Genomic DNA, 20,750 nt, shown 5'->3' on the forward strand with positions numbered 1-20,750 from the left:
GAAGGGGAAGGAGAATGGAGGGGAAAACGGTGGTTCGTAGCGGAGAAATCCGACAGTGTCACTTCCGTGGCGGTTCGGGACGATACGTATTCTTTTTTCTGCTCTCGTCATAGTTAAACTCGTCATGGTTGTCGTCGCTTTATTCAGGTACAATTAAATCGCATCCTACTTTTCTTTTCTTATCTTTTCTTCTTCTTCTTCTTCTTCTTTTTCTTTTTTTCTTCATTCTCCTTCTTCTTGTTCTTTCCTCCATTTCCTCATCTTTCTCTTTCATATCGATCGTGTCTTTTCGTCTTTACGTGATACATATCAGATATCGAAGAACAGTGAAAGAAATCGAAAGAAAAACTTCGGACTTTTTTGTGACTCCGTCAATAGGCGAGCCCTAGTGATATTTTTTTCCAATTGTGGAGAATTGTCTTGCACCTTTCTCACGATACATCGTTACGACGTGTTCCACGTTCGTGTTTCCAGACAAAAAGTCACCATTTTTTGAAATCTACATTTCTTTCAATGTATATATCCTTTCAAATTAATTTTTCGTTTTAATCTAAACCCATAATTATATCAACGTTTTCCCTCAACTTCTCCGCATCGTACGACAATCCTATTATTCCCTTTTCGTCGTGCCTTCTACGCGGGAAATTATCGATCGTCCATTCTCTCTTCGTTGCCGGTACTACGCGCGATTATGTTTCCACTCGATGCACACCTATAGATCCTCCTCTCACGATCGTTGCATCGGGTCAGTGTTCTTCGATATATCTACTTAGTTACATACTTGTCAATTTTGCAACTACGGATCGAACACACCAACGATTTACTTCGAACGAACATGCGAACGAAATTCTAACCTTATCCCCACCTTCCTTCCTACGACTACCCCCGTTGTTGCCTAGATTTCATTTGATAAATCAAATGTGTGCGTCTGCATGTGTGTGTATACATATATATCTATATAATGTATCCAAGGAAAGGTACGTTCATCCATTTAAATATTTTTCTCAAAAAAGCATGAATTTGCTTAGATGAAACGTGTATCTTGTCTTCTCTCTCTCTCTCTCTCTCTCTCTCTCTCTGTCTCTCTCTCTCTGTCCCTCTCCCTCTCCTTCTTTCTTTCTCTTCCTCTCCCTCTCTGTCAAATACTTCTTTTTTTCATTTTACATATGGATACCACGAGGTTTCAAACTGGTAGAAAGTGCATTTTTCTTTTGATATACAAAAAGTCGTCATAGTCGCCACCGTCGATCATTGTTGACGTTCGACGAATTCCTCTACAATTTGCTCTGCATCCCCGAGAAACTTCTCGAACAGCTTGCAACGTGCGCGCTTGTTGCTAGGTGGCAGCGACGACTGTTCGAGAGAGGGTTGATATCGTCAGACTCCAAATGTTCACCCCCTCTTAGACATCCGTTTTCTCTCATCTAAATTACTGAAATATCTATTTCTATCTTCAAACGTTGTATGTTTACGTTTTAAAAACGTTCAACGTTTTACGAAGTCAGCTTTTGATCTATGAAACTCGTTCGTTGAAATACTTATTATTTTTTGCTACAATCATTTCGTCTTCTTCTTCTTTTTCTTCTCTCTCTTCTCTTTCAAACATAATTAAAACCAAAATTTTTCTTTGTAGGAAACAGAAAAACAGAATATATATATTTTTCCACGCATTGTCCTAATCCTAATAAGCATGGGTTGACGCACGTAAACTCTATCCGAGGCTAACGATCGAACTTTTCCCAAAATAACATTGAATGCAACGCGGAGGATCTATTTTGAGATGTTATACGTAGGAAGCGCATCGCTGTTATCCTCGTATAGTTGCCGTGATTTCCAAATTTAACACTTAGAGACACACGCACGTACGCATACAAACAAAGGTGCGAGAGGTTCATAGTCAAAGAATAAATATGAATATACGATCAGTCGTTTAAGAAAAATTTACATAGGAATGTGCGCATATTCGAGAACTCTATTTATGACTACAATAAAGCGATAACGAATAAATGAGATTTATGTAACTCAAGAATGCTTCTTTCGAACGAAACAATATTATGCCATAGTCGGTGCACGTTGACAGAGTTTAAAGAGGTATATATAGAGGGTAGAGTTTCAATATAGTGTTTACAAAATGTACAAGGTAATAATGGGTACGCTTGGATTATCTTTTATCAGACAAAACGTTTTTCTAACGTTATATTATGTAAATATTTCATTGTCGGTAATGTTACATTGATAGAAATCGTGGACAGAAAGCACACGATAGTTTAAAAAGATTTAACAAATATTAAGTTCTAGGTTAGAAAAACATAGATATGATAAATACATATGTAATATCGATCGACGATCGAATCCTCATCTCGTATACGACGATGAAAATTAATTCTTGTAAATCTTGTTCTCTTTCAGGGTGGAAGCGTAGTAAAGGTTCAAGAAAGAGGCTGGACCATGTCAGGGCGAGGGGCGGAGTGGTGACCTAAAACTCATCCTCTGCGCCGCCGACCCTCGATGCTTACGCTACGGCTGGTGTCGACTCATTTCTTGAAGCAGCCATAGGCAGTGCCCTTCGCCTAAGAGAAAGGGCTCTAAATGCGATGTGCCGTGATAGGGACATGAACTCAGAGCTAATCGAGTCATACGAACTCTTGTTACCGTCTTGCTTATCTTCGTTGATGTCGAAATAAAAAGAAAAATTTTTTAAAAATTTGAAAAACCAACGAAAACGAAAATTTCCCCCTCAAAAAAAAGAAAAGAAAATACGAAAAAAAGAAAGACGCTTGATTGTTACGTACGCGTCGAGGATAAAACCAAAATTCCTCGGACCGAAAGAATTTTTTTCCGAAAATACAACAGTATTTTACGGTTCTCCTAAATTCTTCCAATCACGCGAGCATCGTTCTTTAATCTAATCGTTTTTTCATCTTATATACTTATGTACTTTGTTAAAGACGAATCAATTTTTCTTACGTCAAAACGGAACGTCTAGTGAGTAAACGACTAAACCAAAAGAAGAGAAGACGGCTTTCGACCAACTATCATATTGAATACGGCATATTCCAAGCTGTGGAGAATCGCAAGAGATTGTATTGTAAGATCTTTTCTCATTGATTCACTTTTATATTTTTGCCATATTTAATCTTTGTGTACGTTTATTGAAAATAACACCTATTGAAATACATTCTTTTGATTCTATTAGTGCGGCAGTGGGTCGCGGTGTAGAAGTGGGATGAGACGTCCTCAGCAAGAACAACAACATCACCACCATCATCACCACCACCACCACCACCATCATCACCACAATCAGCATCAGCATCACCAATCTCATTATGGATCGGCAAGTCCAACGCGTTCGCGACAGTCTCACGACAAGGTGAAACGTCTCTTTTACTCTTTCTCTCTCTTTATTCCTCATTATTCCTTATTATTTGTTAATTATTCGATCGTGAGGAGGAAGCTATAGTGGAAAAAAGACAGAAAAGAGAAAAAGAAAAGAAAAAACAGAGAGAAGATAGGAATGCGAAGCGTGTCGAGGTCGCGTAAACTTTTTTTCTTACTCATTAGCGTTTCATTATTCGGGGATAAACCCGAACCCCTGTTAAAACTTTTGGGGTATAGTCGAGATGATGGATAGCAAGTTCGAGATGCACTGATCCGATGGATTTTTGAATGTAGGAACTTTGAAATGTCATATGCGAATAGTGACGTTGCGCATCCATCGTCGATCGTTGACCGTACACTACGTCGGACGAGAATTTAACCAAGCTGGTCGTCTCTCAGGACGAGTCCCGCCTCGCCAGAGTGAAGCGAGTCCTCGCAGGGTCGTTCCTTGGCCGAGGCAGAGGGTCCACGAGAGTGTTCGGTGCTCGGCTCGACTTGATAGAGTCTTATCAGGAAACGGGTGTACCCTACGTGGTCCATCGGCTCTGCAGCTATATCGAGGCTCACGGTTTCCAAAGTGCTGCGGTATTTCGTCTATCGGGTGGTAGTCCCAGACTCGCTGAAAGATTGAGGACTACCTTCGAGAGAAGAGGCGACGCCGATTTGGAATCTGCAGCTTGTCCATCCACAGCGGCCACCCTTCTTCGACAGTACCTGAAAGAATTGCCGCAACCCGTTGTACCGTCCACTTTGGTCGCAAGCTTGTTGAACCTTCACAACAGTTAGTATCGTCGTTACTTCTTCGAACGTTTTAAATGATTCTTCTAAGACTTCCCTCTAATTGGATCTTTTTATCCGTACGCTTTTATCTCTGCTTTTACAGATGATTACTCAAATAATCACGAATCCTGGATTAAATCGACGAAGGAACTCCTATCAACCCTCCCGTCCTCTCATTATCGCTTACTTGGTTACTTGGCGATTTATTTAAGCAGATACGAAGCAAGACACGGACGAAGCGCTGGCGTGTGCGGTGTATTCGCTCCTGTTATTTTACCTCACGTCCCACCTGCGACCACACTTCTACGAGACATCCTTGCCGAAGCACACGTACTCTTTCCTGATTGGTAAGTTTCTGCAAATTTATCTTTCTGTGGGGTCTGCTTGAAAACGTATAGGTTGTCGATACAAGCTTCACCATTTTATCTGCAAATATTTTCTTTACGTAATTCCATCTCTATTTCTTTCCGAAACACAAGGAAATATAATGGAAGACTGAAACATAATAGAATATCGATCGATCGTTTAATATATATTACAGATTGCTTAAAATAAATTTAAAAATGAGACGTTCGAGGAAAATCAATTGTTTTGGGGTTAAAAGTAGAATATTTTTTTTAATACAACGCGTAGGCGGAAGTGAGATGTCAATAGAAAATACATTTTAACCTTCCGTGATTCGATCCAATCTTTTACTTTTAACTTTTAAACGATTTGCCACAATGTCCGAGAAAACGTGACCGTTACATCAAATCGATCCTTGTCCTTGTTGAAACCGTTTAGCATTCGTTCAAGTATAATATTCGAGGGTATTAACGTGTTTCCTTTTACTCTTTGCTCGTTTATGTTCGCATGGATGATTGCCGGTTCGGTCCATTGACGCGTGACTCCTTCGATTTTTGCTTCTTACGTGATTGTCATATCGATCGCTTGAACATGCGAATCGATATTATTAGTTGATCGAAATTTATTTATACGAAAGATCTATCGTTAATAGATAATTATAATCTCTATTCGATTCTATCGTTCACGCACGTTTCATTTTTTATCAAATATAACGATTTAATAGAGTGAACATATCCGAGAATATTCATTTCTTGATACAGTGAAAGTTATCTGAATAATTTTTCTTTAACAAGACGAGTGAAAGATAAGAAATAAATCGTATGAGGTTAAACCAACTCTTTAATAAGAGTTATTATAATAAGGTACGTTGTATGATAAAAACGTCGAATGATATCGATAAAATACTTACGTTCTAACGATGTATACCAAAATCGATCGTTACGACTATTTTGTATGGAATGCGTTGGGAATAATGCCGAGAGAGTAGTTCTATTTCCTGTTCTCTAATGCATAATAATACAAGTCTAACGTAATAGCATGAATTTTGGCTTGCGCAGATCGTGTCTTTACACGTGAATCATCGCATATATCTTATCGTGCTCGATCACGATGGCTTTCGTGATTGAGTTTTGCTTTCGTCTGCTTTTCGTTTTCCTGCGTCGCTCGGTCAACGTATTAGATTACCAATTGGATGGTAACTTCAAGTGCTAACGAGTTCGACCGAGTCTACGAATATTATTATCATTCTATTGCAAAACACTCACTCGCACACGCATGCATGTATGCATGCGTGCGTGCGCGCGCACACACACACAAACACACATACACAAAGTAATACGCGATTGTAGTAGATATACAATACGAATTATAGTGTAACTATAACGTTACTCGTAGAATCGATTCTTTAGAGACTCTGTCACCTCGTTTCCACCACTGGCACGGCGCCTTCGCTACTCGTGTTTCTTATCCGTATGAGGTCGATGAAACCAACAACAGCATCGTGAACGCTCTTTTCGATCGATCCGCGAATACCAAAGGAAAGAAATCTTGTGAGACACGAACTAGTGAATGGCATCGCAAGTATGTGACGATATTATTCGAATTCTCTTCTATAGCCAAAAAATTAGAATACAGATCTATTACTTTATTTCCTAGTCCAGTAAAAATGTTGTTGCTTGGTAGACATTTTCTGCGTCCTCTATACGAGTATTTCGCAAAAGAAATGATGACATTGAAAAAGTCATTGCAAAGTTGTGTTTTTCTTCTTTTTTCTTTTTTTCATTTTTCTTTTTCCATTTTTCTTTTCGTTTTTTCATCGGTCGAAGGCTTTATAAGGTCGCGCTGTATTGGTCGACCATGATTTCATGGTCGAAACGATTTGACCGGTAGATACGATTACGTTGTCGTTGCCCGATTCATTATGATTTTCCGCGCGAACTTCGATACATATATATTATGCATCACATGATCTCTCTGATTCCTGATACCTTCTTAAGGCTCTCTGGTAGTAGACAGTAATAGAATCGATTACGTTTCGTCTGCATTTATCATGCGAAACGAAGTCGTAATGGAAAATTGCGAAACTATTTTCTCTACCTCCCTCTCTCTTGTAGCTTTAAAATGAATTTTCTGAATACAACTGGGAATATAAAGATAGAAAGAGAGAAGTCTCGTTAGATTGATTCGTGACGCATTAGAGAAGAAACAGACACACACGTACACACACATCGAACCAAATTACGAAACGGTGATGACAATTGAATTTTATCGTTTGGGAATCAAAGTCATGTGATCGTTATTACGAGCTAATAATAATTCTAATAATCAGTAATCACCGTGTCAAGAGATTAGTCATCCTCGAGGATATGATAGAAATTGAAGAAAAATAATATCTCTGTGATATGTAACTTTAATATACTTGTGACGTTAAAAGCTCAAGGTTTGGGAAACCTTTAAATTTAGAGAAAGGTCGATATACATTAACACTCGAGGCTAGAAATCGTAAATTTGATTAGTTGAGCGATTTAATATCTCTGTTAAAACCTTTTTCGGTTAAAACCTTTCAAACTGTACAAATCATTTATATAATACACATATATATTACGATTTTTTATTATCTCCATTTGATTATCTTACGTTTTTTACGGAAAGTAAAATCCTTGACTTTTAAGACTTCGGTCGAGTTATTTTGCGGAGGACGATCGGGAAGGTAACGTCGCGTAAGATATTTTTGTGAAAATTATTTTGACTTTGCAAGAGAAACTGCGCAGTTCCTTGGTTTAGCACCGAGACGAGAGGGAAAGAGAGAGCGAAAGCGAATGAGACAGACAGGCGAAGAGAGAGAGAGAGAGAGAGGGAATTTCGTAGGCCGTTAATACAAATCTGGCAAAAGACCAGGACGCTGTATTCTTTTTCGAGCCTTCCTTGCTTTTTTAGGGTACTCAAATTCGAAGTTTCACTAAAGTTTTTCTTTTCGTAAAATATTATCAATGGTTATTGACTATAAAAGTGTATCGTGTATTCCATCGATAGTTCTGATTCCTCGACTTTGACCTCTTGATTTAATTTGATGACTGTGCATTCGATTATGCAATATCGATCGTGTTTTGTAACGTTACGACGCGGCGCGGCATGGCATGGCGCCGAGAACAAAACGATACAGTCAAATTCTCCAGGGAGTCCATAGAAAAATACTACAGTATGAATCACAATGCATTATTTGTCATTGCATTAAAACTACAAGCTAAATATTCGTTATCTTTCATCGATAAGCTTCTCAGAACATTCTCTTTTTCACGTCCGAGGTTAAACGCGCATGAATCACAATGGTACACACGCGTGCTCTCGACGACCTTGAAGTCCATTCGGCAAAATATCTCTCTGCTCTCGTTCACCCTGAAGCGACGTTTCTTGATAAAAAAAAAGAGAGAGAGAGAGAGAGAGAGAAACAGAGAAAAAAATAACTATCTCCATATCTCTTATTATACCGCCCGTCGGAAAATTCCGATCCGTACGATGAGAAGAAAAAAGAAAAAAAAAAGAAAACAAGAGATAAAAGAAGTATTCTTTAAAATTATCGTATTATTTTTTCTTTCTTTCTTTTATCTCCTAAGTATTCTCATAATCTTTATCTTTTTTGGGCTGAATCATTTCTAAAGAGACAATATGAATCATTGCAGCATAGGCTGCATGCATGCATCATTTTGTTTACTGGGCGTCGTCGTCTTCCCCTTGCAAGGCACTGATCCAGAGATGACGCAACGTTTCCTAATAGGCTTCGCTGATCTTTAACAGACCTAAGCGCCAATACCAGGAAACGCTTCGGATGTGTTCGTGCCGTATACATATTCCTCATGTTCGTAAGAGGATCCATTTGGAAAAAGCCGGTTTGCGTGAGACGCGTGTCTGGTAACGAAAATAGGCTCCACGAGTTGTTACCTGGACCATACGTCGTATGATTTCCTAGTGGAAAGTACCACGATATGTTAGGTATTTTTTACTTCACCAAAAAAAGGCTTGGCTCGTTTACGTTTCTCTCTCTCTCTCTCTCTCTCTCTCTCTCTCTCTCTCTCCCTCTCTCTTTCTCTGTCTTTCTCTTTTTTTTCCTCTCTTGACATATTGAAAAAAGATGATCGATGTACATGCTTCCGTTCTTTTCCAAACGCCATCGGAATTTCGATTTCCTCTCTCATTTTCTCCAAGTAACCGTACTACTTGCGTTTCAAAGTGTGCACGTGATGCGCACACTAATTCCGTTGCGCTCTTATAATAATGTGACAGCCGATAGAATAACTCGCGCGAACGATTCGTATTACACGTACGGTGTCGATTCCTAACCAGTAACACGCTTACTATCGACTATAACTCAAGTAGCTGCTCTAGTAGTAGTTCGATAACGTTTCTCATTTCTTTTCGATTCGTTTTCAATTAAAAATTTTTAATTACGGATTCAAGGTAAATTCCAATAATTTCAATAAAGCGTGCTTACGAAAATGTTTACATATCCTCTCGGTCATGTCGAATAAATTCGATAAAGAAAAATAGCTACGAAACATTTACCATCGAGAATTTCTCTGAGCTAGTACGTGTCTGTCTCTCTGTGGTACGCATTCAATCGTCTACGATTTAATGATGATGGGATGTTAAATGTATGTGGAAGACGAACCAAAAATAGAGCGATTGACGTCAAAGCTCTTGCCAAATGGGCGCGATCGTGAAACAGAGAAACGTAATCGAGTTTTTGAACGCTTTTTGGATTATATTATGTGTGTGTGCGAGTGTGTTTGTGTCCGCGTATATAAATATTTGTATACGTAAGATATGCTCTAAGATCTATATTAAATTCGATTATGTGAGTGCACAATTGCAAATAGTGTGGCATAACGTGTCACTTAATAATTAAGAAACTATTCACGTGTAAATTCATTGACGCAGACATTTTACTTATCCGATAATTGGTCTCACGTTAATTACGCGGAACACATGTACATGTGGATCGCATGAATATAGAAGATTGACCATGGTCATGGGTTCTTTCCATCGTAAAAATGATTACTCGGAGGACTCGTATCGATTTAACGAACGTTCGAGAATATAATCGAGGCACGTTTCTTCCCTTCTGACGGATGATAACACAAAAGTTTTACAGGAAGGATATGAGATTCTCGATCACAGAACTATTATATTCTTCGATAGGAACATAGTACACCTATATAACGTTGGAACTTGCATTCTTTCGGTGGTGAAGTTCGTGACGATATAAGAGCGAACTTCGAACCGGTTTCTTAGTTGTTTGTGTTTCTCTCGGTGTGGCATAGGAAAGAGGCACGCATGCGCGGCTTGTGTCAACTGATACACAAACAAGTAACAGATTTTTTTCTCTTCGTAATATACTATAACCCTTCGTAACTTTGTAAGGATCATCTAGCGCCAAGGTTACAAAATTCGTTTTCTTCGAAAATTCGCTGGCAAGATCATGAACGAACAGAATTGGTTTGTCAGGTAAAACGAGCTTTTTCAAGTATTTTCATACGTCTATATAACTATCTTTCGAAAAGTTATTTAAATATAAGAAAAAGATCAAAGACGACAAAAGGGAAAATACGATAAATGATAGATGCACTTTGAAGAAACGCAACCTTAGTCTCTTCTTTCTTTCTCTTTCTCTCTCTTTCGCTCACTCTTTCCTTTTTGTATTCACAACGCAATATACATGTTTAACGTATTCGTTGGAGAAAGAAGAAATAGAAGAAATAGAAAAAGAAGGGGGAGAAAAAGAAGAAGAAGAAGAAGAAGAACGTTGACAATGTCGAAAGTACGTGCGGGTAAAATGTGCGAACGTCGCGGAGAACGACACGTAGTCCCTTTCTGGCATTTGCCTTTTTGACGCGAGTTCGCGGCCGATGTTTGCAAAGAAAAGAGAGAAAGACACAGAGAAAGAGAGAAAGAGAGAGAGAGAGAGAGACAAAAAGAGAAAGGACACTCATGTGCAGAGTAGATACGTCCCTCTATCACGTGCAGGCAGCTCCTACACACGCGCATGATTACTACTATGCCTTGTGTACGTATATAGAAAGAGACATGTATTACTTTTAACACGTACACGCGCGCAACTATCGAGGCTCGCAAGCGCGAACGGATATAGAGAGCGGCTCGACCGGCAACCGGCGCAGTCCGTTTTATGCCTTTTCGACGAGAGTTCGAGCGTTCGGTAGTAGTGTTCGGTAAAACATTTTAGTGGTTTCAAACTTTGTGGACAAGAAAGAGTTAAGCTAGTGAACATTAGTGCGCGCGCGCGCGCACGCACACGTACACAAATAAATACGAACGTACGAACGAGTCAAAGAATTTCCGTTCGAAAAATTGTGCAAAACAGATCGATATTATCAAGCAAAGTCGAGATTTATATATTTCAATTTTACGTTAAAGTGAATTTTACTAGATTACGCGTATATATCTCTTCCTATATATATATATATATCTTCCTCTCTATGTTTGCTTATACGTCGCTAAGAGATTAAGTTGAAATTAAGTCGTTCGTAAGTACCGTGCTCGCGTCGTATTACATACTTCTTGTCTTTCTCTTTCTCTTTCTGTCTTTCTTTTTCTCTTTCTCCTTCCCTCTTTCTCCCTCTCTCTCTCTCTCTCTCTCTCTCTCTCTCTCTCTCTCTCTCTCCCTTCCCTCTCTCTCTCTCTCATTTCCCCATTTTCATATACTACGTATAAGTGTATAACCGTACGTAAAGGGCGATCATAAATGTTTCATCGAATTGCCGAGAGACTCGTCGTCTTCACGCCGGTACTCCGCCATTGGAAAAGAAAGTTGGTCTTCGTGATTACATGAGTGTCCGCTACGGAAGCAAGGGATTCGCGAACCGTGAGTTGCACATTTCCAGTATAAAAGCCATTGAGAACCGAAAGCCGGCTTCTCGCAAAAACTGTGTCTTCTTTTTCTTTTCTTTTTTCTTCTTCCTCATTCTGATTATCTTTATGATCATATCTCTTTATTATCATATCTCTTCCTCGAAAAAGGAAAGGAAAAGAGAAAGAAAGAAAGAAAGAACAAAAGAAAAATCTTGTCTCTAGTTCTCTTCCCTCTCCTTTTCTTCTTTTTTTCGATTCTATTGTCTATAAAAAAAAATATATATCCTTCTTCTTCGACGTAATAACAACGTTCGCGTATCATTATTCCCTTTTGAAGCTTCCATGTTGGAGTTCTTTGGTAAGGACGAAAGGATATTTATAGGATCTTCGAGTGAACCCTTTCGTCTCACGCGAGATTTTACACGAAAGTTCGTGTTGGTTTGAGAAAGAAAAAGAATTATGAAAACAAAATAATTATAGAAATATGTTCACATGAAATATGGTTCACGTGAAGGAAAGAGAAAGAGAGAGAGAGAGAAACACCACAGGGTAAGGCACTGTATATTTGATTATCCGATGAGAGAAGAAATTATTTCTACGAGAATTGTGTCTTAGAAAAGATCATTGGAATTCGATGGAAAGCGACCGAGACCGATCGATGATGGTTTTCTCTCTATACACCGTGACTGATCATCGTTGTTGTCATTTACTACTGTCGTTTATGCATTTAATTTTTTCTTCTATTTTACATTGAATCCTCCCTTTTTAACACAATCGTTGTTCTTGTTCTATATCGTAGAATAATTTTCTTTTTTTCATATTTCAAATTTGTCTCTTCTTCTTCGTCGATCCGATCCATTTTCTACCTGCACAAAAAAATTCAATAATATAAATCAAAATGAATGAAATGTTCTAACAATGAAATAAAATGAATTTGCATATTTTTGTCCTTAGTCGATTAAACTGTCGAAAAGTTCTTGAAAAGTCTTAATATATAATCGATTGTATCATTTTAATATGTTTATAACGATAAATTGAATTTTCTTCGGTTCGATAGTCTCGCGAAGCATCGTGACATCATTTCAATGGTTTTTTTTTCTTTTTATTATTATTATTATTATTATTATTATTATTATTATTATTATTATTATTATTATTGTTATTGTTATTATTATTATTACTGTTATTGTAGTTGATATTGTTGTTATTATTATTATTATTATTATTATTATTATTATTATTATTATTATTATTATTAATCGATATTAACTCACACACAGTAGGATCGTGGTACAAGATGGTAGCGTATAAGCACGTTCTCGTTTATCAGGATTAATTGAATTATCACAGTTGCCTGGCCGCGCCGACTTGTTAGATCAATGAGCGTGATAGATTCATCGGTTCCTTCGTGAATAAATTTTGCGCTTAGCGAATCGCGCTTTTCATCTTTAATCACCTCTTTCCTTGTTAATCCAAGAACCTAGATCCTTGTCCTCTCTATATATTTTTTTCTTTTTCTCTTTTCTTTTTATACATAATCTATTATACTATTATTCATTAAGCAAAAAAAGTGTAGTGCAGTTATCTTAAAAAAAATCTCTCTCTCTCTCTTCCTCTCTCTCTCTTTCTTTTTCTAAGATAATATAATAATAATTTAACCTTTATAAAAAAGGTTGTATTGAATAGTTTTTCTTTCAAAGTTTATATGACTTTTCTACGCATTTTCTTATTCAATGGATATATATGTGCAACGTTAACAAATTAAAAAACAGATAAAAACGATAAAAAAAAATAGAACTGTGTCAATACTGTTATTCTTATTTCCGCATGATTATGGTACAAACGACAAAGTATTATCAGCGGTCGAATGACTCACAGCAAGAGCATTTACTACTCTTGCATTTCATTCACTACACCTCCACGTTTAAACGCAAAATCCGGTAGAATCATCCTTTAAGAAAAGAAAAATTTTTACTTTAAATTTCTCTTTTAAAAAAAGAGAATTATTTTAGATATCAATTATGTATACAAAGATATTCATTTTGAAACGTGATTACTTTCGCATATATGTATGTAAGAAGTTAAATTACAAAATAGCAACAAATATGCGATAACTCAACAATTATACATGCATATATATATATATACCACACACAATGTGTACGATATATATACGTATGACTCGACGATTTAGATAATGCATGTATATGTATATATATATATACACACACACGATGTACACACACATAAATCTAAATAAGCCATCAAAAATGCAATGACGATGTTACAAAATTACGGGTTATTATAACTGTACTTGGATAATTCTTGTCTTGGTCAAAATATGACTCTTTTTATTTTGTTGTTGTTAAGTAACACAATAAAAAAAATAAACGCTGATACGAAATATTTGATGAGTTTAAAACATATATATAAAAAATGAATTTTTTTAGTGAAAGGACTAATTTGTTAATATTATTTTTCTGTGTTACAGCATTCGTGAGAACACAGTAAACGGTATACTTCCGACAGAAGATTGCACAATTTGCAAAGATACGAAAGACGAGCGTAAGGAATCCGAGGGTACATCGTTGCTTTGCGCATTGAAACCGCGTAAACGTAAGGAACGTCGAGAATCCTGTTGTCAAGAACGGAAATTGATAAGGTATGCATTCGATTCGGAGTGACGAAATAGTTTATACTTTTGAAGTATAGATATTCAAAAATATGCATTATTCTTCTTCGAAACTAGGCATTTATAATATTTATGTATATCCTCTTCTTTCTATTCAATGCTAAACCGGTTACGTTCAAGTTGATGTAACTTCGATGTTATGTATTTTCAGAAGTAGTAGCGAAGAACGTGTTCTTGATACTTCTAACGATACAGCGGATACGATAAGACGCGTTAGTAGTCACGAAGATTTCAATAGCGAACAACATTTGCACATATTGTCTCAACTTGGACAAGACATGGGTCATGGAGTGGTAAGATTAATAAATAAATTAAACAGATAACGCACAAAATAATAATGAAAAAAACTTACTTATAAGGATAATAAATTTGTCATATGTATTATCGATGATGTATGTGTATGTATACATGTTGTATATGTCTCTTTAGAGATGCGGGGGTCTGCCTCTGCACGAAAGAACAAATGTATCGCCTGTGTCTAAAAAACCATCCCCGGTACCATCGCCGTGTGAAGCAGTGTTGGCAACTGAAAGATTTGAATGCGATGCAGAACGTTTGAGGAACAGTGAACGATTTAGCAGAAGTATTACTCCCAGAGGAAGAAGACAGGCTCGCAGAAGAAGAATTCACAGAGTACCGGATAGTGATCAAAGCTCAAGCAAGGTATATTTGCTAAACAGTCTTCTATTTCATATATACCATAAGTATTATCCAATTATTTAATATTCCTCTACAAGAACATTATTTAATTTGACAGGAAAATGAAGAACACGAGAATATTTATACCGTATCTCCAAGTCCAAATGATCATAATGGATCACCAGCACAAAGTTTTCTTGAAATGTTAAGCAGTGGACCTAGTAGATCTCCGTCACCAGCTCGACCGCCAACAGTTGATCATGAAGATGGAAATAATCCCAGTCTGACAAATTGGGGTTTTCAACATCGGCAAGGCAACGTACGTAGTTCTAGAAAACATATGATATTGGATATATAATAATGTCATTGTCGTTTAATGATTTAACATAAGTCTATATTTATATATATATATATATATATATATATATATATATATGTATGTATGTATGTATATGTATATATTTACATCATAGGAAGAAGTTTCTGATGCCAGAGTAGAAGCGATGCTGTCACCTAGAAATTCTCTATTGGTGCCGAGAAGATTCTATTCGGAAAATGATACACAACAAAGTGCACCAAATATTTCAGAGATAGGCCTGAAAAATTTAACGAAACATATAAATGGTTTGAAGAAAAAAATTAAAAAATACGAAGACGAATTTGAAGAGAATTTTGGTTATCGTCCAAGTCATTCGGACAAAATGAGTAACCGCGATATTAAAAGATTATGTACAGAATTAAATAAACTAAGGAAAGAACATAAGATGTTAAAAGAGGATCCCATCGGTGCGCTGATAGCTAACGCTAATAATAAATTAAATACTGTCGGCAGTCCAACTAATAATAATAACAGTCAAGAAAAATCAAGAACTACGTCGATGGAAGAAATGGTGAAAGAAGTCGAAAAGAAACTTAGCGAAAAACGACTGAAATACAATCGACCAGATAATATGGAAGAATTGACGTATGAACAATTATTTGATGAAAAAACAGCGGTACAAAAGGCATTGCTTCATATTGAAAATACTTTTGGTAGGCCAGTTTCCAAAGATGACAGATGTATCGTGCGACCATTATATGATAGATACAGGACTTTGAAGAGATTGCTTATTAGAGCAGGCGCGGTAAGCTCTAATTATTAACATATATATATATATATATATATATATATATATATATATATATACACATATATAGAGTTAAACTTTAATAACGTTTTTATATATCATTATATTCTTTCATTTATTTTACAGAGTAAGAATAAAGATAGTATTTCGGAGCTAGCTACCATATTAGAACACGAAGCAATGGATTTTACTTCATCTACTTTGCCTACCAATTCCACGGATGCAGAAAGAAGAGCCAGTGAACCAGATATGTCTCATAGAGGCATATTAGATTGTATTGATACAGTAGACCAACTTCCAACTGATAGCGATAGTCAACACAGCAGTAGCGAAGGGAGTCGTAGCGCTGGAGAAAGTCTTCATGCAATGCCACAGTAATATTCCATATTTTTATATAATAGTAATAAATTGATCTGTGTAACAATATTTATATGATAGTAATAAATTTTTTTTGTTGAATTCTCAGAGAAGAATTATTGGTTCAACAAAGGATCACTAGAGAAGAAAAAAAGCGTCTTCGTAGAGCTTTGAAGGAATTAGAGGCACAATTTGAAGCTCGTGCAGGACGTCGTATGCAAAGAGAAGATCGTGGCCCACAAGTCACGACTGTTTATGAATCTTACAAACAAGCAAAGGCAAGACTTAGACTGATCGATGCTCTTTTGGCAAAGAATGCTTGATTCGATAATAAATTTTAAAATCAGACAGATATGGTATGTAACAATCGAAGCACGTAAAATGACAGACGAATTACTTGCTGTATTTGATAACAGAATTCAATTGATAATATCGATACCTAAATAAGATTGAAATTGAAGGCCTGCAAAAGATTATTAGAAAAAGCATCCCATTAAACCAACAGAATAGCATGTATGTATGTCTAAATATATACAAATCAAAATGCTTTTATGAGAAAATAAAGATAAAGGAATACATCTTATAAAACTAGGGAGTCCTATTAACTTTCACAAGTCTGTGCGTTCTAATAAATATTTTTAAGTACCTCTTTGTTTTTGCTCTCTTGTAGGCTTATAATTATCAGTCAAATTTGTTAAGTCACTGTTTCCTTTATAAGGTTATTCTTTATTTTGTAGTATTGTAATACAAATTATTGATTCGTTTTCTGGATAATACTTTTGTCTGAGAATCCCCAAGAGAATATGTTCTGTAATAGTATATATATAAAATAAATATATTGTCAACAGATAAAAAAAAAAGAAAGTAAGAACAAAGATGGTGAATAAATTTTTTGGATATAATTGTATCAGTGGCCTATGTAAAGTTTTTATGAAATGTGTGTCTATAGTAAATATCATTTATCATTATATGAGTTTTTAAAAGAATCACCAGTGATAGTATTTTCTTTTACTTCATATAAAAGTTAGATGTTTGTACTTTCACTATCATGATAATATTATTAATACATACATACTTTTTATCATAATCTATTTATTTGTATTTAAGCTTTAGGTACTATTTTGGGAATGCAAGAATAATATAAGGAAAAGGCAATGCCTACAATATTGTTATACACATGCTGATGATATGCTATAAAAAATAACCACTGTTTGATTACAGGGTTTGATGCACAAGTAATCACAAGTTAATATGTATATTGACTATTAATTGATTATCAATTGAAAAGAATTACGTTTTGAGAAAAATATGAAATATTTCATTAATTATTATTTAACATATAAACTTTGTATAAAAGTAGTTAAAAACATTTATTTTTATTAAAAAGTAATCATTTCAATGCATTTTTTAAATACGTAGATTTGTGTAGATATTCATAATAATTCATAATAAAGAATGATTTTTTCTCTCTTTTCTGTTTAATAAAAATGATGAATATGTATTTTAATTTAATTGATTATTGCTAACACATGTTAAAAAGTTGAATAAAGTGTGCACTCTTTGTACTTATATCTTAAAGAAGAAATAATTGCTAGTTGCTTTCTACAACTGCAAAAACTTATTATTGAGAATAAAGAACGATTCTGTATGTGATTACTTGTAATATAAAGAACTTTTAAGAGATATCACGTGTTGTAATTCTAGAGTACTATAAAATGTTACAATCTTGTAATGTATTAAACATGCTCTTCACACTATGAACTCTATGATTTTTACATTACATTTTACATTTTACAAGTATAATTTCAAGGCTGATGATTTTACATGTAAAAGGTAAAAACAAATGGTAAAGAAACGGCCTTAAAATTTTACTTGATTAAATTTTTTCAAAGACCTTTGATTAAGGGTGCTCTCTTTCTAGTTTGAGTTTAAAATATGTTAAGAAAATGAAAGAAATGCTTGTCTTAGATTTAACGCTGTCTTTAACAAAGAGTGAATGTGTTGCAAGGATACACGTCTTTCGATAATCTCGAGTGTGTATTACAATCGATAAGAACTTCAAGAAAAGAAGAATTTCATTTATAATGTAATGGCAACAATATTATATTTGTGCTTTTTATATACATATATGTGTATATATATATGTGTGTGTGTATATATATGCATATATATATTTTTCTTTCCATTTTTGCTGCTTTTATACGAAAGTGTGTATGCAAATTTTTTAAAGATAAACTTTATATATGTTTTTTGTCTCTTTTTTTATTTATTTCTTTTAAACTATACCATTTTTATGATTTCATTTTTTTCATATAAAATGACTTTTGTCGAGCAAAAGTTAAGAGCTTACTTAAAAATATATATATATATTATGATTATACTCGCGGAAAGACAAGCGGGCATCACATACGAATTTTTTGTCGTAATTGCGAAAAAGTAAAAAGAAGAAAAAAAAAACAATTTTTGAGACCAAAGCATTTTTGTCTGTGATATGATGTGAGATAAACTTGTGTTGAGAGGTAGGAGAGAGTGTGTGCGAAAAGGATACATTTGTTCGTAATTACTTTTTGGAAAATTATGGAAACGTGTTTTGGAAACTCTACAGGATGTGGTTGAGATTATCAATTTGTTAAATTGATTATAATATCAAAGCCATTAATGATAGGATTGTATTTTTTTAAGAAAAAGAATTGGTATCAGATTTCAACATGGAGATTAATTAAAATGAACATACTTATTTATATATATCATAAAAAAAAATATTACTTCTTCGGAGAAATTAATATCTTCTTAGATAACAGTATGTTTTTCATTAAATAATACTTTCCGTGCTTTTTGTAATTTTTATATATCGCTTGTATTTCCGAACGATATCTACTCTACATCCAGAAATTTATTTTCTATTTGATGCCACGAAAATATTCTGTTTCTTAAGAATGTACACGACTTGTATTCGTTATAATGTAAAAAAAAAAAATATATATATATATAATATTGTAGTTGTAAGACATTTTATATTACCGTTACGTAAGATACATTTTATAGCTCGTAGAAGATATATATATATATATATATATATATATATATATATATATATGCATATATATATGTGTGTGTGTGTATATATATATATATATATATTTATGCATAAAGAAGAATCAAGTGATTTTGTGTAGTGACTTGAAAAAGTACAATAGTCACTGGCATTATTACATTGAAATTTTATGTCTATGGAAAAGAAAAATCTTTGCGAAAAGAACACAAATATGTGAACAACTTGATTTTTTCATGAAAAAGATAATTAATAAGATAGTTGAAAAAGGATGCTGGTTCTTTCTAATGTAAACATGATTTGTAATTACATATCTAGCATTTAGATTTATGTGACAAAACATAGCAAACAATAGAAAATATCATAGAAGTACTAATATAGTACTTTTGTCACTTTACATAAATGTATATGAGCAAGTTCTTTCGCATCAAAATATAAATGCAAAACAGTTAATCTGTCTAGCAAAGATCACCAATTATCAACGACATTTATACACATTGAATTATGTATATATACATATACATTATGTACATGAAAACAGGCAGTTGTGCATGAATACAATCAATACCTGCATATAGACAGATATCACATATTACACAAGGTAGCATAAAAAAAATTAATAAAAAGAGTATGATCTGCTATAAATATGTATTCTTTACTATCTCAGATTCCTCTGATCAGATTACTATAGTATTTCTTTGAAATGGTACAAATGGTACATCATAGAAAAATATGGGCATGCGGAATCATAAAATGTTGATTACTTACGATCCATTTATTAGGAGGTGAGCTTAAGTTGTTTTTGAAACGTTTGAATTTGTCTTAAAAGACCTGCAAGTTTCATTGAAGTTGAAGCTTCTCTCTGAGTACTTATAGTATTTTGGCGTTTCATACTAAATGTATGCATTGCATCTTTTGTATAGTTCTTGCTTGTTTTACTTAAACTAATTGGAGTAGAAGAATACATTTTATTCATTGCAGGAACCTTTGTTGCAATGCATACAAAACTATTTCTTTGTTGTAGTATTTTCATTTGTTGCTTCAATGTCATAACCTGTACAAATTATGTAAGAAATAATATTGAAACTCGACCATCCATAATTGTAGTACCATGAAATCATAAATTATAGATATATATGTTTAAAAAATGATACATTTATAAAACAATGCTTATATAACTGTATGCAAAGTTATCTTACCTCTTTGTAAAGACTAATTAATGCATTTATTTCTTCTTCTTTGGAATTTAATTCTTTTTCTAGTTTAGCAATTTCATTTATTAATGATTGATCATCAGATTTTTCTGCTTTCTTTTGCAAATTTTCATATTCCCTGTATATAAAATGCATGTAAGTATTTTTGGAAAGAATACAATATTTGTATAGAAACTTACATGTTCATTGCTTCAAATTGATCATGAAGGTTTATTAAGACTTCTCTTATTCCTTTTGATTCAGATAATTGCATATTTGACTTATCATTAAATTTAATACAGTCTACTATATTCTGCTCTTCC

The 20,750-nt window shown here is 34.5% G+C and overlaps 2 protein-coding genes across 8 annotated transcripts in view; one reads left to right on the forward strand and one right to left on the reverse strand.

The window, feature by feature from the left end:
* LOC127063959 (protein FAM13A) lies at positions 1-19,879 on the forward strand. The gene is made up of 12 exons (XM_050994347.1): positions 1-147; positions 2,410-3,088; positions 3,197-3,370; positions 3,778-4,159; positions 4,262-4,505; positions 13,859-14,029; positions 14,211-14,352; positions 14,489-14,722; positions 14,817-15,017; positions 15,172-15,822; positions 15,952-16,199; positions 16,292-19,879. The coding sequence occupies exons 3-12, from the start codon at positions 3,227-3,229 to the stop codon at positions 16,503-16,505; spliced, it is 2,631 nt and encodes an 876-aa protein (XP_050850304.1). The 5' UTR covers positions 1-147; positions 2,410-3,088; positions 3,197-3,226; the 3' UTR covers positions 16,506-19,879.
* The window catches only part of LOC127063961 (uncharacterized), a 10,104-nt gene continuing 4,079 nt past the window's right edge, over positions 14,726-20,750 (reverse strand). For 5 of the 7 annotated variants that reach the window (XM_050994354.1, XM_050994352.1, XM_050994355.1 and 2 more), the window contains 4 exons: positions 20,628-20,749; positions 20,434-20,566; positions 20,003-20,288; positions 16,862-16,990 (listed from right to left, as the gene is read on the reverse strand). In XM_050994354.1, the coding sequence (XP_050850311.1) occupies positions 20,013-20,288; positions 20,434-20,566; positions 20,628-20,749 (531 nt within the window). In that variant the 3' untranslated portion in view covers positions 16,862-16,990; positions 20,003-20,012. Of the gene's footprint in view, positions 15,028-15,164; positions 15,295-16,828; positions 16,991-20,002; positions 20,289-20,433; positions 20,567-20,627; position 20,750 lie in introns of those variants that run through there. The other 2 variants (XR_007781537.1, XR_007781538.1) reach the window with 2 other exon arrangements.

Source organism: Vespula vulgaris, chromosome 5 (genome assembly GCF_905475345.1).
Source record: "Vespula vulgaris chromosome 5, iyVesVulg1.1, whole genome shotgun sequence".
Classification (NCBI taxonomy): Eukaryota; Metazoa; Arthropoda; class Insecta; order Hymenoptera; family Vespidae; genus Vespula; species Vespula vulgaris.